A 19141-nucleotide genomic window follows, 5' to 3' on the forward strand; every position below is an offset into this window, starting at 1 on the left:
CTCTCCCCCAAAATGTTATGACTTTTTCAGCATCACCTTAAAAGCTTTAATTTTTTTCATGCAAAATATTAGAGTCCTCCCGCGCTCCACCCCCCTGCCGCCCGTCCAAAACACTAGGGTTTTGTCTGGATAACAGATTTTTTATCAAAATTTTTTTGCTTGTGTCATTGACATAATTTTCAACCAACCATTTTTTTATCTTATGTAAAAGTGCTATAATATTTATTTGTTTGTATCATCGACATATTTCAATCGTCTATTTATTTCACGTATAAATATTATAATATTTTTTTTCAAAAAATTAATTTCAAATAGTCTATTATCCAAACACTAGGGCATTATTGTTCCATCCAAAACCATGCGTGGCATGCGGTGGTTTTGTTTATCTAGTTCTGGGCTCAGTTGCAGATGAGATTGACACATGAGGGTGGTGGGGACATTTGGCTTAGTTGTAAATGTCTTGTGATGTTTTTAGTGCTGAGTCAGGAGTAGGACACGTGATCCAGAAAGGTCATGTCATATTCATATGTAGTGTGCTAAATAAAAGAAATATTTGTCCACGACTCCCATCTCTTCTAGCAGGAGTGCTAATTTCAAGAAAGAGGCAGCATGGAGCTCATAGACAGTTTGCTTGGGAAAAAAGGGCAAGACATGGACCGCAACTGCAAGGTGAGGGGCTCATCTTTGGTGAAGTTTCATCTTTTCCGTTTTCCTTTTATTGCTTGTATTCTTAAAAAAAAAAAAAGGCTTAAAAGGACCATATTTTTGGTGAAGTTACAACTTTTTGGGATCGATCACATTACTAATAGTGCTCCACTGGCTACCATGTGATCATTTCTGTCGTGTAGGATTATCTCAGGTTGCTTTCAAGAAAAGTTTAATCATGCAATATCTAAGATATCATTCAGCTTGGGACGTATAAAGCAGGAGAAATTTTTGCCTGACCAAATCCCCACCAGGGTAAAAAGTAAAACCGAGAACTCAAAAGATTATGCCAATACCAAACCAAACAAGTGTGAACAATGAAAAAAACCGAACCCCACCGACCAGGTGGGTGGTTGGGTGGTTTATGACAGAAAACTATGATGGTTGCTTCTTGCCCTTCCTCGAATATGAAGACATTTTGGATAAAATACCCGCGTGCTTCATGCCTGGTTCTAGCTATATAATCCAGTTCCTGGCTCAATCTGAGATGAGGATGAAACATGGTGATTGTGGGACATTTGGCCTTCAACCGTGGTGGTATTAAGTTTGACTGTTAAGTCAGGATTAGGAAACTAGCTTAAGTAAAATATCTCTGCATTTCTTTCTTCTATCCATTAATTTGAAGACAAAGGCTGCAGAGAGCCATAGACAGTGGACAGTCGGTTGGATTGTAGAACCCAAGAGATGGATTCCATTTCCAGCCAGAGTAGCAAGGTGAGGGATTGATCACTCTCTTTTTTATTTTTCTAAGCTTATATATCTTGTAAACAGGCAAAAAAAGGACCATATCTATTTTTCTAAAAGGTTTAAAGACATTGAAATGAGCCTTAAAGCCATTTTATAATTAGGTTTTCCTTGTATTTTTGCGTGATTTTCTTGGAGAATTTCATTTTTGGCGGAAATGAATGATGTTATTAGGGAGGAAGAACAATTTTCTCAGTCAGTCGAGGTTCCATAGTTGAAAGCATTTTAGTGAATTGAATTTGATTACTTCAGCTGTCATATTTCACTAATTTTTTGTGTTCTTTTCAACTTGAGTGTTCTTAAAACTCCACTCACATACTAAGAATACAGGAGAGAGATGGGAACATGAAATTTCTGTTGACAATGTAGAGCTTTGTATTTCAGCTAAACTCAACTTTCATCACATTTCAATTGCCCTATTCAATATTCTTGTGAACACTGTTTCAGCTGAAAATGGAAAGCCTTTGGATTATGAATTTGCCCTCATATAAAGATCATACAAGCAGATTGTTGTACAAATATGATGATGAACTGGTGACACACCAACCTTTTGCAACTAGAAATTGATCAATTCTCTTTAGCTTAGCACTTGAATATTAACAAAGATGTGCACTGATGAATAAAGGTGTTAAGCTGACTCATGATCTAACCAGGGAATGGATCCGCTATCACAATCTGATACCTTAATCAATGCAAAAACCATTCATACAAATTGTCACTGGTGAACTATTTAGTGTGGATGTTTGTAATAATCTAGTAGACCTCATAACATATATGGATCTTCAGCTCTCTTAGACACAACATCTAATTCGAAGAGTTTGACAATGCAGTCTAAAAGGATTACCTGTATGTCATTTGCCTTCTAAACCTTGAATGATTATTTTAATTCTTGACAATCTGCAAAAGGATAAGAAGAAAACAGTGATGCACTCCATGCTGCTCTGCTGTAAACTTTATATATCTGAAGCACGAAATGCCGAAGCTCTTGATTCCATCGAACGTGCAGCTAAACGTGATCCAGAAACCGTTATCGTCAACAAATTTGAGGATCGTGATTACAATAGAGTCTGCTACACACTTGTCTCATATGTTGTCCATGATAGCACTGGCTGTCCAATTTACAGCCCCTTGCAGCAGAGTGTAGTAGCCATGGCTGAAGCTGCTTATGAAGCCATAAACCTTGAGCAGCACTTAGGGACACATCCTCGTCTTGGCGTCATGGATGACATTCTCTGCCACCCATTAGCTCGAGCTTCACTGGATGAGGCAGCTTGGCTGGCTCAAAAAGTTGCAGCTGAAATTGGAAATCGATTTCAAGGTAACTACTAATTAACTACTGGTTCAATGACACTATAAAGTAAGGGCAATCAATCTACAGTCAGATGGAGAGTATTAAAATTTGCATGATCATGTACTTGGTATTTCTCTACTTAAAGAGCTGATCCAGTTAACATAATTGCCTAAATATTTTGGAAGCGTGAAACTTTCTAATGTTGCTTCCATATCTTGGAGACGCTGAAACAATTTATACTGTTCTGGGTCCATTCCCCCTGACTTGACTACCATATTCAGAGTCACATGTATATACTTACCTTGGTCTCTATAATTCTGTGCCAACAATTTATATAGAGAATCATGGAGGCAAAAGTCCACAAAATCTTTTTAAGATATAGATTTAGGGGTAATCAATTCAGTAATTAAATAGGAAGAAATAGAGTCACACAAAGAATTCAGTCATCAGCATTTTCTTGGCTACATGATTCTAAGGTTAATGGGAGATGTTGTTCTGATTTCTGATGTTCCTTGGCTTCAGTACCGGTATATCTATATGGGGCAGCAAATCCAACAGGAAAGGCTTTGGACACCATAAGGCGAGAGCTGGGCTACTTTCGTCCAAATAACGGCCACCACTGGGTTGGCTGGACACAGCCACAAGTCCTTCCAGAAAAGCCGAATGAAGGTCCAGAAGTGGTCACCAGTGCGAGGGGCATTAGCATGATAGGTGCACGGCCATGGATTGCCATGTACAACATACCAGTCATGTCCACAGATGTATCAACAGCTCGACGGATCGCACTGATGGTCAGTGCTCGAGGAGGGGGGTTGCCTACCGTGCAAACTTTAGGCCTGGTTCACGGTGAGGACTCAACTGAGATAGCATGCATGCTACTGGAGCCAAACCAGATTGGGGCAGACCGAGTCCAAAACCATGTTGAGAAGCTAGCAGCACAAGAAGGCCTAGATGTAGAGCAGGGATACTTCACTGATATCCCTCCACAGATGATTACTGAGAGATACAGAAAATTGATAAATGCTGATTCAGATTGATCACTTGAGGCTCCTTCTGGTGCATGATTGTTGATGACCTGACCCTCTTGAAACGTACATTGAAGTTCTACAAAATGTAGATGAATGATCAATGTGGTAATTCTATCCAAGCCATGATAAAATAAGTAGTACATGCTTCTCTGTTAGAGCTGAATTCTTTAGTTCTTTCCACCAATTTCTGCTTCCTTTTATTTCAATTAGAGGGTCAAGCAGGGGCTGCCTATCTCCACTGAAATTTTTTGGTTATCAACGTTGGCTATTTGGCTTAATTAGAGATGATTAATTGCAAAAGAAAAATAAGCAAAGATTGTTAGAGATCATGATTTTCATACTAAGTATAATCTAAAGTAGGAGTAATAATGCACACTTATTGGTTGAAACCTACATGATTTATTGAATAACAAGAAGTAAATTTTTGTTAGTGTTAAAAGTACCAGGAACTAAAAAATCTCAGCTTATTGATCTTTACTATTCAAACTTTCGGAAAAAGTCCATGAAGGGGAAAAATTATGACAACTATAAAATGTCACATGGTAGATTTTTTTGTTTTTTTGCCAAACAAGGATGTTTTTTCTTTAATTAACTGAATAATTTCAAAATCTTAAAGATCATCTTTATAACACCCAAATCTGATAAAGTTCCGGATTGTATATAGCCTATAATGCCTCTTTAGAAATGGCACATTATTTTAGATTTTTTAATTAAATAGCAAAACTTTAATCCAGATTTTTCCCTTTGGGTAATTCGCCCTTTCTCAAATTTAAAGAAAAAAGTAAAAAATTGCAAAAGGAGTGTTCGTTCAGTTAGAAACCATCCATCTGGTAATACTGGGCTCAGAGAGCAGCAGCCCGTTATCCTTCCACTGCAGAGAGCGGGTGGTTTTCGCTGCTCTGTGAAGCCAGCCTGACGCAATACCCACCTCTCTAAGGACCACATGACCCAGGCCTTCGTCCAAGTTACGTAGCCCACCTCTCCGCTTGGAACGGGCGGGCCAGCATTTAGCCACCCCAAACCCTACCAGCTGAACGGAATCCATGTTCCAACACGCCAAATGCCCCCACTTGGGTTACAGGCTTGCGTTACTCAGCCCGGCGAACGAGAGCGTTCTTTCTACAGCTTATGATATGATCTGCAACATTTCAAATTTCCAATGTGGGATTGAAGGGGACGCTTTCTGGACACCTTAGTGCTAAATGATCAAACAACTTTGTCATGCATGAAAATAACTGAAAATTTAGGGAAATTTGGATCCATGAGAAAAGGTAGTGATAGTTGTTGTTTATATTCATGGAAAGACCATTTTTTATGGGATTCTAGAAATTAGAAATGATGGATATTCATACCAAATTTAGTGATGGGATTTGGTAGTATATGAATGAACGAAGGAAACTCTCAAGGCATATCTTATGGCAATTTGTGTGTCTATAGCCCTAATCTTCATTTCATTTTTCTGTTTTAATACTAAAGCTTTGATTTTAATAATTAGGACCACATCATGACAACTTTCCTTTCATTAATCAGCTGTCTATTTGTGTTCAAGAATTTCAGCAAAATTTGCACCAATCTACTGGATCAAATGATACAGGCAACACATAATAAAACAAAACTACTAGTCTTAACTGATGGAGCTGTATTTCTTACGACTCAACAAAAAAAACCAGTTAAATTTCAAAAAATATGTGATGGTACAATTTATCCATCTCATTCCTGCATTCCAAATATTTTGTCAACATCCCAGGGGAAATTTTATGAACCAAATATGATATAAGCAGCTCTCAAAGTTTTAAGTATCTTTAGTATACAAAGGGAATGATGGAAAAGCACCAAGAAGTAGCTACAATCTATTGCAGCACCCAGGACTGAAAAAGATTTCGGGGATTCTTGAATTGGACTAATTATGCGAAGAAACTTGGAAATCTATGTGCTGTTCTGTCAATATAATCCAATGAGAGTTTATTTGCCATGACCTGTTATACTTATGAGCAGATAACAGGTTTAGAATCTTTTTCCTTATCCAGCAGATAGTGAACAACATGAAACTTACTACATTCTGGTGTTCGAGCACAAAATTGCTTATCCAAATTTGTCTTCTTCTGTTACAGAACTTTTATTGAAAAAATGAACAAAGGGAGGCAACATTAACAACTGTATGCAGGCTAACCGAAGACGAGACAACGATAAGCTAGTATCTTTATTACTTCAAAGAACTCGAAGGGATGGATCATGGAAGATCAGATGGTTATAGAAGTATGGGATACGAATTGTAGAATGCTATCTTGGCCCAAATGATGAACTTGCAGATTCACCAATATTCCTGCCATCGTCTTCTTCAAAGATCTCGTTTGCTGCAGAATTCTGAGGTTCAAAGATGTCATATGCTGCAGAACTCTGAGTTACTTTGAAAATTGAGTACAGGAGTCCAATGCAATCTGGATGAGACTTCATTAAATCCTCACGCCATCTTCTGCTTCCTTTTATTTGCTTCAGAGACTGTTTCAGGAGCTGCCTAATTTCCACGAAGAAGGGAAGTGCAGTAAGTTCAGGACATTTATGAACTTCAATGATGGATAATGAATCACATATCATTACCCTATTCCAGCAGATGCTTGTCAGCCTTGGCAAAGAACTTAACTTTAATTTCTGTAATCGTGGAAATATTATTTCAGCATTGTCCACTTGAGTCACGTCTTCTCCCCCTCTTTCATCATCAATTATCTCCTCAATCCTTTCACAGTTTTCAATAACAATTTCTTCGAGGCTTTTTAGGTTCTGCACCAGCTCAAATGACAAGACGGTCTTCAAATCATTACATTGGCTGACATGCAACACCTTCAGATTTGCAAGAGTTCCTTCCTGTGGAATTCCCATGCAAAAAGTATGTAACTTGCCCAAACCCTCGATCTCTAACGACTCTAGGGTAGGAAAGGTGCTCCATCCTGAAGTTATTATCCATTCCATATCATCACAGTGTTGAAGTTTACATATTTGTAGCTGTGAAGAAGCAAAGCTGATGGATGTTGGCAAGTGATTGATGCCTGAACAAGCCAAGAGAACCAACTCATGAATCCTACCAGGCAACAAAGCAAGTATTTCTCTGTGAAACATATGGGCTCCAATTAATGCTACACTATTTCTACCGAAACGCATTGAGGATTCCGGATAGCCAATACAAAATTTGAAACTCTCAACTTGACTCCAGTGTCCTGACATAGTATAGTAATTGAAGTCCTCAACAGTTCTGAAGTTAGCTTCAAACAGTGACAGGTTAATGCAGCTTGTTAACTGATCCACAAATACCTTACCAAGTTCAAGTGACTGCCACAAACCAATTAGCAGTAGATTCTCCAGCATTCTGTAATTTGACAGAAAACTACTTTGAAAGTCATTGGCTCTACACTGGGAGAGGTCAAGGCATCTAAGGTTAGTTAACATTTCCATCCCATGGGGCATGTGCTCAATGGATGAATAAGAAAGGTCCAAAACCCTCAACTCCTTAAGTTTTGATAGCGTTGGTACACAATGCAAATTCCAACAGCTACAGAGGAGTAGTGCACGAAGGTTTTCCAAATTAGAAAATGAATCTGGCAACCTAAGTATGCCTGTATAAGATAAATCTAGAACTTGCAGGTTCTGCATATGGTTAAAGAAAGAAGGATTAATGCCTTTGGATAGTGAATTATACTGCAAGAGTAATGTACTTAGCTTTGGACATCTAGGTTCACAATCCAAAGAGCTCAAATCATTTCTCATCAGTGAGACTCTTTCAAGATCTGGATGCCATTCTTCATGAAGAGGGGGCTTGTGTATGCTCTGTCCAGCTCGAACCATAAAGATTTGGTTACCACCTGTGAGAGCAATTGCCATATCCCTAATTAGGTCATGCATCTTCACATGCTCGTCTATACTACCATGTTGGTAGATACTTTCCAACATGCAAGCATTTTTCAGCTCATCTACTAGGATATATCCCTGTTGCATCTTGGTTTCCATGTCCCCTAAATTACCCAGTAGACCTTCATATATCCAATATCTTATGAGCTCTTCTACATTGACATGATGATCCTTTGGGTATACAGCACAGAAAAGAAAACAGGATCGGGTAGTATCATCCTTCAATCTCTCATAGCTAAATCTCAGACGTGACAATACCTGGTTCTCCATTCCATCTATTCTTATGGTGGAGTTTTGCAACTCTCTTAAAGCAATCCGCCACTGTCTCACATTATATTCTTTTCTCAAAGCCCGTCCTACTGTAGCAATTGCTAGTGGCAGACCGCCACATTCTTTGGCAATTTCCTTGGCAACAGCTTCGATGCTCAAGGATGAAACAACTTCTTCACCAACCTTGTGTTTGAATAAATTCCATGCTTCTTCACTAGAAAGCAATTCAACTTCGACCTCTCTCATCGTCTCCATGCCACGGCAAACACTCAATGATCGAGTGGTAATCACCAACTTAAAAGAGTTTGAGAATTCTTGACTAGGAATTCCAACCTCTTGAAGCGGAAATGCTTCCCACAAATCATCTATAATAAGAAGAAACTTTTTCGGTCCCCTCAAGGCATTCCATAGTTTTGATGCTCTGGTCATCCCATCATCATCGCTATCAAAGCATAAACCAATTGATTTGGCAATATCATTTTGTAGTTTTGGGAGGTTTGACTCCCTTGATGCTGTGACCCAAATGACGGTATCAAAACGTACATCTTCTCTCACCAGTCGATTATTAATTTCTATCATGATTGTTGTTTTACCCACTCCACCCATCCCAAATATGCCAATTGTTCGAATAGTCTCGTCCATCAGGTAATGCCAAATCCTCCTTGAACTTCTTTTTGCAGTTTCTCCCATAAGCATAGTTGCAGGAAGTGTCTTCCCACGTTCAGGCAACATACCAACCACTGCACCTTCTGAAAACTTTCCCTGCTCAAGAAGCTCATTCACCTTATGGATCTGCTCCTCAACCATATTCCCCAGCTTCAGCCGAAAATAATAGTTTGGGAAACACCCAATCAAACACCTTCTATCATCTGCACTATCCTCCTTCACCTTATTGACAGAGTCCTTGATCTGATCAACATTTTCCAGCCATAACTTAACTTCAGCTTTAGGCTCCATGCCATTCCGAACCCTTTCTATAGTTAACATTTGCCTTATATCTGTTTCTCGGGCATTAAGAACTCTCATTTGCTCATTCAACCTTCCTAGAATTGTTTGTGGTTTATCAAAGTAACTACATTGCTTGGAAACCGACTTGCGTAAGCACTCTTGTCTACAAAAACACTGCACCAAGCTTGCAAGTGGACTGATGTATTCCATGCCAAATAATGCTGATTAAGAAAACAAATCCGAGAATGTCAATCATATGGTATTCAAGGTATTTTACTACAGAACAGCATTATGGCCAATGCGAAAACAGACAGAGATGCTGATGAGCTTTCTATTATCTGACAGTGATAAACTATGTTCAGCAGTTTTAACAAATTTAGTTAGAAGACAATAATATAACAAGTTTTCCTAAAAGTTAGAGGATGACAAATTGGGTCCTCTCGAATAATATACCAATTGTATCTCCTTTCTTACATTTCTATTAGACAGATCAATCAATAAGCAGGATCTGCAAGCCAATACAAAACATGGATTATCAAAATTAATTCTTTGTAACAAGAGTAAAAAATCTATTAATTAATAACCCTGAACCATACAAATTCTATTAATTGAAAGAGGTATTAATTAATCAATACATTAATAAATTATTGATTTATTGAGTGTACTTACAATTCAAAGAAACACTAATTTAATCAACAAAAGTTTTATTTTATTTTATAAAAATATAAATTATTCTATAAATAAAAGGAGACTAATATTCTATAGAATATAAATCAATCTATATCTACTTGATTTACAAGTATAATTTATGTCTATTAATGTACGTAACTGATATCATTTTTTTATTACCAATAGGTCAAAAGGATTTAAGAATACTAAATGATAGATGTGTGTTCCATTTTATTAAATGCATACAATGAATCAAATTAATAATATTATGTATATAAATAACAAATACAAAATCTTCTTATATATATCATTGTTAAACTATGGCTTCCCATTTGAAAAGATGTTCATAAATAATTGATCAAATGCATAGAGTATTATGTGAGTACAATATATGTAATTTTAGTGAATTATTAATTTACAATATAAATGAGACAAAAGCGTTAGGTAAGGTTTTAAAAAAAAATAAAACTATTATCTCATTATTTTATTGAAATTATTAATTTAGCTCATTAACCCAAGTCGAGACCAAAATAAATTATTAATTAATACAGATTATTAATTTATTGAGTATTAATCTATAGAAGTTTCACTGAACATACATTATAATGCATCAAGACTAAAATCTAGGTTCGAATTATTTAAATTTCTTTTAGAATGTATCAAGACCAAAACCTAGGTTTGCATTTTTTAATTTATTTTTTCTAGAAAAGAGGTAAGAGAAGTTTAATCATCAATATCTTGGATTGCAGAAACCAAGAAAAATTTTGCCATATATTTGCAAGATTTCAACAATAACAAATAGTCATCTTTCTTCTCCCATATTTTATTTTAACTCATAATCAGTGATTCATCATACAAACATATCATATAAGCAACACTTAAAAGTTGAACATCCAACAACTATGGCAGAAAGCAGAAGGCAACGATCATATCCTTCTCATGTTTATCATCATAAAGATACTTGTATACCTTTTTTTGGAAGTGATTGATTTTTTTTCCTTTATCCTCAAGAATTTACATACCCAACTACTCAAGGATACCAAAAACTTACATCGAATGATTCAAACAAAGGAATCCAAATAATAGAGAAGCAAGATAGTAGCAGTAGCAGAAATTTATGAACAAAATAACATATATAACTGAATGGAAAAAAAATTATCAACAAAATTATGTACCAGAAGTAGTGGCAAATTCTACAACGTTCAAAACAAGTTTGAGCTGGAGCTGGGACCAATCAGTGTCAGAATAAGAAGTTTTGAGCTGGAGCTGAAACCAATCAATGTCAGAGTAAGAAAGTAAGAAGTTTTGAGATGGAGTTGAAGCCAATCAGTGGCAGAGTAAGAAACTAAGAATCTTAAATTGCAATGCAATGAAATAATATGTATCAGGAGCATCCATAATTGGTTGTGGCTAGACAAATAGTGGAATCTTCATGGGTCGCTGACTCCAAAGTCCAAGTCTACCCGTCACAGCATAACCAAGAAATTCATTACTCCATACCCAATTAGTGGCAGAGTAAAGACCCTTAAGTTGCAATATGTATCAGAAGCATCTAAAATTGGTCAAGGCAATTACATCGCACAATGTGAAGGAGTCTTCACGCGGTGGCTGACTCCAGAGTCCAAGTCTACCCACCAGGCACAGCCAACAAATTCATCAACCCACAGTTCACACTATCATAGAGTGGAAAAATAGATTTAACTCGTTGGATTTTGGATCACTCTGCATTACAAAATATAAAGTAGATTTAACTCATTGGATTTTGGATCAGTCTACATCAAAATATTTTTAATCGGCATTATAAAAAGAATTTGATCTGTATTCTATACTACTAGAATTCAACCAAAAAAAAAATTCATGATAGGCTATTCGCATTATAAAAGAAAATATTCCTCCTTTATTTTCTTCACTTTGTTTTAGAGGCCCTCTCATTAATAGGATTGTAGTAGTGTACGTCCTACTTCCTAACTAATTGTGTCTTTTAAGTTTTATCCAATTGAACGCATTAGAAGTACATGGTGGAATGAGCCAATGATAATTGTCTAAAATGCATCTGCTTGGATCCTTGAGTTTTTCCAAAATTAGTTTTTCAAATACTATAAAAAATTTTAAAAAGTACTCTAAAAAGTAGTTTTAATTTTTTTAATATTTAAAAAATATCCCAAAATATATTCTAAAAACTCTACTACTCTTAAATATTCCAAAATATACTGTAAAAACTCTGCTACGGTAAAATTTTTCAAAACTATCCCCAAAAATAGCTAATCCAAACGGAAGAAATTCAATAGTAAATTGATAATTCTGACCCTAAAATTGATTTACAATTTTATCTTTTGACACTAGCTCATCAAATGATCAAATACCTGGGATCCGATGCATCGGTGGCATGTTCTAGTTTTGGAATGGAATGAATCTCATCTTTAAAAAAAACAGAAAAAAAAAAAGAGTTACAACAAAAACAACAACAACTGTCTCAATATCCGTATGGATTAGGTGTTTTGGAGTTTTTTTCAAAAATTTTATTGTAACGATATATGTGAAATGCTTTATATTATTGATTGTCCGTTTGGATTAAGTGTTTTTGGAAATATATTCTGGAGTATTTTTTGAAAAATTTTGTGAACTTATTGTTTTGTGGGGAAATGCAGAGCCAAAGTGCCTACAAATCGATGATTATAAAACTTTTTCACCACAGATCTGTAAAACGTGTAACTAGTTTGTAATTAGGATCAATTAAGGCCGAAAATAATTTAATGGCCCATTAGTACCTAATGGGCTCAGAAACTACCGGCTCAACTTTTATATTTCCAAATTTATCCTTTTCTAGAATTAAAACAGCTTTATGTTTTCTTATTTTGTATGTATGGCTTCCAATTATATAGTAAATACGAATAATATGCTACTTATTAAGTAGATAAATCAAAACAAGTGATTCATATTTCAACAATTATAATTACTAAATAACATTTTTAAAAAAAAGAGCATTACGTTTTTACATGTTTAATTGATCAACTATAATAAGCAACGTTCATGAAGAAATTTTACATTGTTTCATCCCTTCATTTATTATCACTCCATGTGATACAAATGATTCTCGAACTCTTTGATTGCTCATGCTTCCATTTCTGGCACAATTTTCATATTTTGATTTTACCAAATACGATTCCAAATTGTTATTCTTCAATTTTCACTTTATCTCACAAGCCTTAATGAATTAATTGTTACAATACACATTTTTACCAAACCATATTACACAATGTTTAAAAAAAAAAAAGAAAAAGAAACAAACAAACACGGGTACCCCATTCCAGCGCCTGTGCGGGACTGTGTCCTAATACTTCCACCAACAAAGACCATCGTGCATGATGTCTTGATGGTTGTCAATACTCATTTGGTCCCTTGATCGCCAGCAAAACTTTAATTATTTTTTATTGTGGGTAGAAAATCAAGAATTCAAACCTTATTTTCCACTCGCCCACGATTTATGATTTGCCGCCCACGATTTATGATTTGTCATTTTCATTAGCTTCCTTCCAAACTACACAGGACCTCAAATATTTTGTAAGCTTGACATGATATAAACTACAGTGGTAAATCTTTAGCCGGCCATCCTTCCACCACAATTGACTATGAAACTTTTCATTACTAATTGTTTTTCATTTTTTTAAAACAAAATTTTACTACCATTTGTCCCCAAATTAGTGATCAAGTTTATTATTCTTTTATACTTCAGTCAATTGAAGTTGATACAGGCGGATATTGATGAAACTTGTCCATAGAACCTCCAACTTCTTAATTTGATTCTTTCTTCTGGCTAGAGAAAGGAGATCCAGTTTCTTGATTTGCTGAGAAAAAAGTATATTTCCTTGCAGAACTGACTATGCATTATGCAAGAGAGAGAGAGAGAGACCCAAAATTTTTTGCCTTGACAATCTAAAGATGTTCATTGCGCTAATTTACACTTGGGTTACACTTAACTCTCATCTTTGAGAGAATACCACTTGCTCCAAAAATTGCAAACAGCTTCTCGTACAGCAGCCACTATCTTCTGGCAGCTGGTTTCTGACCTATTCAATTATCTTTGCGTCGAATACAGAAACAGATAACACCATTTTGCACTCTCAGCTCTGAGATTGACACTGTTTGCTTCGAAAATCTTCGGATAAGAGATTTTTCATTAGTTCCTCCAACCTCTTGGCACCAGGTCCGGGCCTAAACACCGAATTATCACCCCTGAATGTGCATGGATCAGCCTCACCTTCTGAGCTCCCAACACACCATGCGCCGGGTGAGAAACGATTCTTACGGCCAAGCAGGTCTTTATCAATTTTGTCTAGAACTGGATCGTCTTTGTGGAACTTTCTGGCGAATGGTGCACTGCTGTTTACCATTTGTCTGAAATCCTTAATGGTCAATGATTTAGGGTGCTGCTTGGGAGGGGTGTCCCAGGCAATGTAATGGAGGTCGTGGCCGATTGCAGTGCTGCGAAACTCTTCAGTATTGCAAATAACTGTATGGAAATAGCCTTCTGGAGATGAGACGAAATTGGCATAGTACATGAGGATGGTCCGGGGAAAATTATCCCAACCCCAGATGCAGTATTCTACAAATGACCTGGTTAATATCACCCATGCTGAACCTGTATAAGAAGCAAGACAGGGTTGAAAATTTGCTGGCCAAGCGTAGGATTAACAAATTCATGGCTTGCTTTCGAGGTCATTAGCTTTTTTTTTTTTAAGGTGGTCATTAGGTATCCAGTAGTAATCACACAATAGGGACCCATAAATTGAGACAAAGATGCCAGATTCTAGATGCATTCTCATCTTATGTAATGAAGGGTATACACCATATTTTACCACAATGCAGTACTCATTCTGCAATTTTTGAATACCTGACTCAAGTCACAAAAGATTCAACATTTTCATGTTCATCATATTTAGGGTTAGGCTGCTCAACTTAAAAAACAAATGGAATGTCAAAAGAAAAAATGGTGTATTAATGACAAAAAAGACAACACCAGGAACAGGAACTGAACGATGCTTTGACTCACCAGTAAACAGCTTAAAAGATGTTGGTAGTGATCGACGTTGAGTTGTTGTAGCAATGTCAGATTTCTTTGATAAGTAAAGACCTGGATCAATGATGATAGGTTTTGCTCTTTGGTTCCTGCAAATATCAGTTGCAATCAACATTAGGTGTAAATGCTTTCATACTTCAGTTGAAAGAAGGCCTTTGCTAGAAATTAAGAATATTTGTTTACTCACAATTTCCAGCCACGAAGCTGTGTATGTTCAATGAAATTGAGATTTCGGGACAAATTAGAGAACACATGAAGCATATCTGCAAAATCAGAGCCTAAATAAGTCATCACATGGCAAAAAGCTACAAAAATTATGCAAAGACCCTATTACTCGCTTTCCTCCACCCCCCCCCCCCAAAAAAAACCTCCTTAAATAAATCAAGAATTTTTCGTTGAACCTCTTTTTTTTTGCCCTATCTTCCAACCGTAAAAACTGTTCAGAAAAACATTTCACAGAAGATGATGATGCTAGTAAATATTCACCTACTGGTGTAAATACTCATAAGAAGGCCATCAAAATAGATGAGAATATAGCTTCTGAATAGATACAGCATGCAGATAGTTCTAGGGCACCAGCCTGAGGATACAGAAACCTCATACTGAGCATGTCAAGTATCGAGCAAGACTTGGGCCTCTTTTCTAAAGAAGCACATACAAAAGACAGCATTGAGGCAGAAAATTTAGCAAGAATCACAAAGGACAACATGACTATGGATTGCCCTAATCTTCCTCCAAAGCATTGAAGAGTTAGGGAGAAAAGATGCAAGACATCACTGTATAATAATTTCAGTCACTAAAAATGGGTGAGCTGAAGCATTGGCATCAAAGAGATACTCGTTTCCGGGCAAAGGGAGTTAAACTGAACTTAATTATGCTCTTTCCAGATGACTTTTAAACAAGCATCACCTTTGTTTCAATACTATGAAATCATAATCTAATGACAAAGAGATCAAGTTATTCAGTCTCTGCTCCTTACTATTTACATTTTTCTTTCAATGTCTCCTGCAGGATGGAACTATAATCAGAAAGTCTGGTCGCATTCAACAGCCTGGACTTTAAGGCTTAGATTTCTACATGTATTCCTGTAACACATGTATCTTGTTGCATCACCTCTAACACATGTAACACATGTACACCAGAAATCTATGCTTTATGGCACGGAATGAGTCAGCAGTCATGATGAAGATTGTCAAAACTACTAAAATGAGAAACTGAGGTATCACAGGTACCACATCCTACATGCATCATGACATTCCAAGAATATATCAAAGAGGTAGCATCTCAAACCTGAATACTATGAGGACAAAAACAATTAGAGGATTGAGAACAGGGGAGTAGATGTATATCTACATCACTGCTTGTCTGCCACACCTTCTACTACTGTGATGAATGGTAATGTAGCATAATTAACAGGGATTGGAAGACAAAATGAAGGCTAGACCTCACATGAGTTTCTTCAGTAGATATAGCCAGATTGTAACACCAAGCTGGTGTTCTTGGTCTTAGGATCTAATAAAGTTTAACAAGTGAAATGATTACTGACTTTTAGAAAGACTTTACGGCCACTGTGATCATTTCTTGACAACTTAAAACTGGAAAGCCTATACAGTGCTCTAAATTCTATTAAATACAAAGCCAATGCCAACAAAAGAAGCTTCATGGAAGAATGCTATCACGCATACAGATAGAGCTTAGCGCGTACCTATCTAATTTACAAATAATGAACATGTATGTTAATCCAACAACCAAGTGGACGAAGACATGATGCAGCAAGCCAAAGTGCTTTACCAACTGTATGGTAGAAAATCACTTCCGCAAACTTAACAGATGAAAAGTAAATAACTACTAACATATACATATAGATAGAACATGTCGAGTAGAATTGATAGACGGAGAAAGTAATGTACTAACCATCTTGAGTCACTACAGGATAATCTGAAGCACTCAGATTTATAAACCAGTCCCAGTTCTTACTCTCCTTCAATAAAATTGCAATAGCCTGAAGGGTAGAGGCAATCATTGTAGGTCCCTTATATGTCACCAAATTCGATTGTGCCATAACACGGACATTTTCAACTTCTTGGAAGGTAGGATCATTCTTCACTGAAATCGTCAAATCCAACCTCTCTCGAGGTGGAGCTTCAAGATCCATATGCAGAATATACTGATTTCGGGGATGATAGACAGCATCCAATGTCCTCAACATCCTTTCACTATCACCCTTTGTACCTGATATAAGATAGGCAAATCTTGGTGGCTCTAGGTTGTGATCCCCATTTGATCCAAGTGACCTTCTTAAATCATATTCTATGAAAAAATCACTGGAATCCTCTTCTTTAGCAAATGAGATGATATCAACTTGCAACTGATCCACAGCATAAGATGACGAATAGAAGCCAAATATTGTCACCGTGAACAAGGTAACGGACACAAGCAAACTCACAAAGAATGGAATTTTCCACCTCCTGTCACTAAACATCCTCCCTGAATGTGAACCAGCATTTTTTCTCATATTCAGGTATTGCTCTTTACAAAAATTCAAAAACAAGTTTTATATATATATATATATATATATATATATATATATAATTATCCTCCAATACAGAGGCCCAACTTTTCCAATCTTATCACAGCCAAGAAATGTAAAGAATCAAACCATCGGCTTCATCTCCTCAATGAAACACAGCTTTCTCTTATACTAAACTTAAAGCACAAAACACAGGCCTTAATGGTGAGGATACATATTCACAAAAACCATGTCTCTCGAATTGGGATGTTCCAAAAGGGAGGCAAAATGGATTGATCAACTAAAGTATCCCAAAAATTAAAAAACGGATAAAGATAGACAACAAGAAGAAGAAGCTATTAGTAGATTGATTAATATACAAGTATATAGAGTAGGTACCAAATGAACAATACAGAAATGACCAAATTTCAAACCTAACAGCTCAAATTTCCAATAAGCAATGAATTAAAAACCCCCACCTCACAATCTTCCTCCCGATCAAATCCACTTCAAAATACACAAGAAAAAGAAAAATGGCAGGTATTTGGGGATGATTAGAATTGAAGGGGTTTATATTGCTTCAAGTGAACAACTAATACCTTCAGCTTTCTGGGTAGTACCCTGCTTGGAGAAAGACAGAGGGTGCAAAAAGAAAAGCTGAATCCAGAAGGGATTTATCAAAGATTCAATTTTTAAGCAAAGAACATGCCAGGAAAAATCAAAAAGAAACAGAATATAGAGAGATGCTAAATCAGGAACCTTAAAGTAGGAACCTTTTTCATTTGTACAGTGTGGAGCACACAAAAACCATTTAACTTCTTAACAGAATTGTACAAAAGTAAGCTGTATTAATAGATTGGAGAAAAGGGTAGACAGCTTACAATGGAAAAGAACAGCAGAGGAAGAGAGCTAACAAGTTAAAAGTGAAGACTGTTGCTGCAAGATTCAGGCATGAAAGAGTGAGAAAAGGGGTTGAGAAGCTGAGAAGGAGAGAGCCAAAAATAGAGAGAGGGGACCGTACAGGTTGCTTAAATTGCGGGCAATAACACCAATTAATGAGGCTTGATTACAGTTTGTATAAATAATGGGATTCTATAAGTTGAATCTAATGTGATAAGATAGTGGAATTATAGTGGATTAATAACGGGGTCTTTGGATAAAATATTTAGAATGAGAAAAGAACTGATTAATTGATTATTGGGAAAACTTTGCTGACACGGAGATGCAAATGCCGGTTTTTGGAACTTTCTTTTTCTTCTCTTTTTTCTCGGCTGTTTGATTTTGAAGTTTGAATTCTGTTTCCATTTTTTTTTTTGGGTACATTTTTGAACTTAAGGAAATGAGTTTTATTTATCAAATTAAAAGTTCAATCAAAAGGACGCTGTCATGCTGAGCTTTGAATTGTAATAAAATTTAATAAGATGTTTTGTTACGTGTCATGACTTTGAGATACATTTACACAAATGGCAAATACTTGGGTAGATTGTAAATCATATGGTTCAAATTCTACTTATGCAACAAAATTTAGACGATATAATCTCCATAAATAAAGTCTATCCAAACTTTTGCCTATACAAATATACCACTTTGATCTAGGTTCCGTTTGATAAAACTGAATCTGAATTCTGAAGTTTGAATTCTGAAATCTGAATACTGAAACAATTAATTTGCTGAATTTTAAGCACTGAAAAAAATATATGAATGTCTGAATTTTAATGCTAAACCTATTTATATTGTTTGATAAATATTTATAGCTGAATGCTTAATAAGTTTAATTTGATAATTTTGCCCTTATATCCTTTCATTCAAAAAATAAAATAAATCTATGATTTAATTAGTTTAAATTTGTTAGGTATGAAAATGACAATATTTATTTTTAAATCAAATTAATATAAAAGATGAAATATATTATATGAGGAGTATGGAGAAGATGTGAAAGTCATTAAAAAGGGAGAAAGAGAAACTAAAAATCGTTAGATAGAGAATATTAGGTTATTTAA

General features: G+C 35.9%; 3 protein-coding genes across 6 annotated transcripts; 1 reads left to right on the forward strand and 2 right to left on the reverse strand.

The window, feature by feature from the left end:
- The first annotated feature begins 511 nt into the window (after positions 1 to 511).
- Positions 512 to 3931, forward strand: LOC113688497 (formiminotransferase cyclodeaminase-like protein). 2 transcript variants are annotated; one of them, XM_027206316.2, is made up of 4 exons: positions 512 to 669; positions 849 to 1419; positions 2356 to 2767; positions 3263 to 3931. In XM_027206316.2, the coding sequence occupies exons 2-4, from the start codon at positions 1390 to 1392 to the stop codon at positions 3775 to 3777; spliced, it is 957 nt and encodes a 318-aa protein (XP_027062117.1). In that variant the 5' UTR covers positions 512 to 669; positions 849 to 1389; the 3' UTR covers positions 3778 to 3931. The 2 variants fall into 2 exon arrangements, with proteins under 2 accessions (XP_027062117.1, XP_071904895.1); XM_072048794.1 differs by lacking the exon at positions 849 to 1419 and having other exon boundaries at positions 517 to 669.
- Positions 3932 to 5710: 1779 nt separating this feature from the next.
- On the reverse strand, positions 5711 to 11045 carry LOC113687839 (probable disease resistance protein At1g61300). Of its 2 annotated transcripts, XM_027205358.2 has the most exons (3): positions 10731 to 11045; positions 6367 to 9107; positions 6084 to 6283 (listed from the first exon to the last, which is right to left on the reverse strand). In XM_027205358.2, the coding sequence occupies exons 2-3, from the start codon at positions 9094 to 9096 to the stop codon at positions 6230 to 6232; spliced, it is 2784 nt and encodes a 927-aa protein (XP_027061159.2). In that variant the 5' UTR covers positions 9097 to 9107; positions 10731 to 11045; the 3' UTR covers positions 6084 to 6229. The 2 variants fall into 2 exon arrangements, with proteins under 2 accessions (XP_071904896.1, XP_027061159.2); XM_072048795.1 differs by having other exon boundaries at positions 5711 to 9107.
- Positions 11046 to 13462: 2417 nt separating this feature from the next.
- On the reverse strand, positions 13463 to 18418 carry LOC113688575 (beta-glucuronosyltransferase GlcAT14A). 2 transcript variants are annotated; one of them, XM_027206440.2, is made up of 5 exons: positions 18023 to 18416; positions 16547 to 17119; positions 14820 to 14895; positions 14606 to 14721; positions 13463 to 14194 (listed from the first exon to the last, which is right to left on the reverse strand). In XM_027206440.2, exons 2-5 carry the CDS (start codon positions 17112 to 17114, stop codon positions 13677 to 13679), a joined length of 1278 nt encoding a protein of 425 aa, XP_027062241.1. In that variant the 5' UTR covers positions 17115 to 17119; positions 18023 to 18416; the 3' UTR covers positions 13463 to 13676. The 2 variants fall into 2 exon arrangements, with proteins under 2 accessions (XP_027062241.1, XP_027062240.1); XM_027206439.2 differs by having other exon boundaries at positions 16547 to 18418.
- Between the last annotated feature and the right edge of the window lie 723 nt (positions 18419 to 19141).

Source organism: Coffea arabica, chromosome 5e (assembly GCF_036785885.1).
Source record: "Coffea arabica cultivar ET-39 chromosome 5e, Coffea Arabica ET-39 HiFi, whole genome shotgun sequence".
In the NCBI taxonomy this organism is placed as follows: Eukaryota; Viridiplantae; Streptophyta; class Magnoliopsida; order Gentianales; family Rubiaceae; genus Coffea; species Coffea arabica.

Excerpts from the sequence above, each read along its gene's own strand:
- LOC113688497 (XM_072048794.1), top strand. The coding sequence starts at position 610 with ATGGAGCTCATAGACAGTTTGCTTGGGAAAAAAGGGCAAGACATGGAC. Across the intron at positions 670-2,355 it reads ACATGGACCGCAACTGCAAG|GATAAGAAGAAAACAGTGAT; the intron begins GTGAGGGGCTCA and ends AATCTGCAAAAG. Across the intron at positions 2,768-3,262 it reads AATTGGAAATCGATTTCAAG|TACCGGTATATCTATATGGG; the intron begins GTAACTACTAAT and ends CCTTGGCTTCAG.
- LOC113688575 (XM_027206439.2), bottom strand. The coding sequence starts at position 17,147 with ATGAGAAAAAATGCTGGTTCACATTCAGGGAGGATGTTTAGTGACAGG. Across the intron at positions 14,722-14,819 it reads CAGCTTCGTGGCTGGAAATT|GAACCAAAGAGCAAAACCTA; the intron begins GTGAGTAAACAA and ends TGATATTTGCAG. Across the intron at positions 14,195-14,605 it reads ATCTTTTAAGCTGTTTACTG|GTTCAGCATGGGTGATATTA; the intron begins GTGAGTCAAAGC and ends CTTCTTATACAG.
- LOC113687839 (XM_072048795.1), bottom strand. The coding sequence starts at position 9,096 with ATGGAATACATCAGTCCACTTGCAAGCTTGGTGCAGTGTTTTTGTAGA.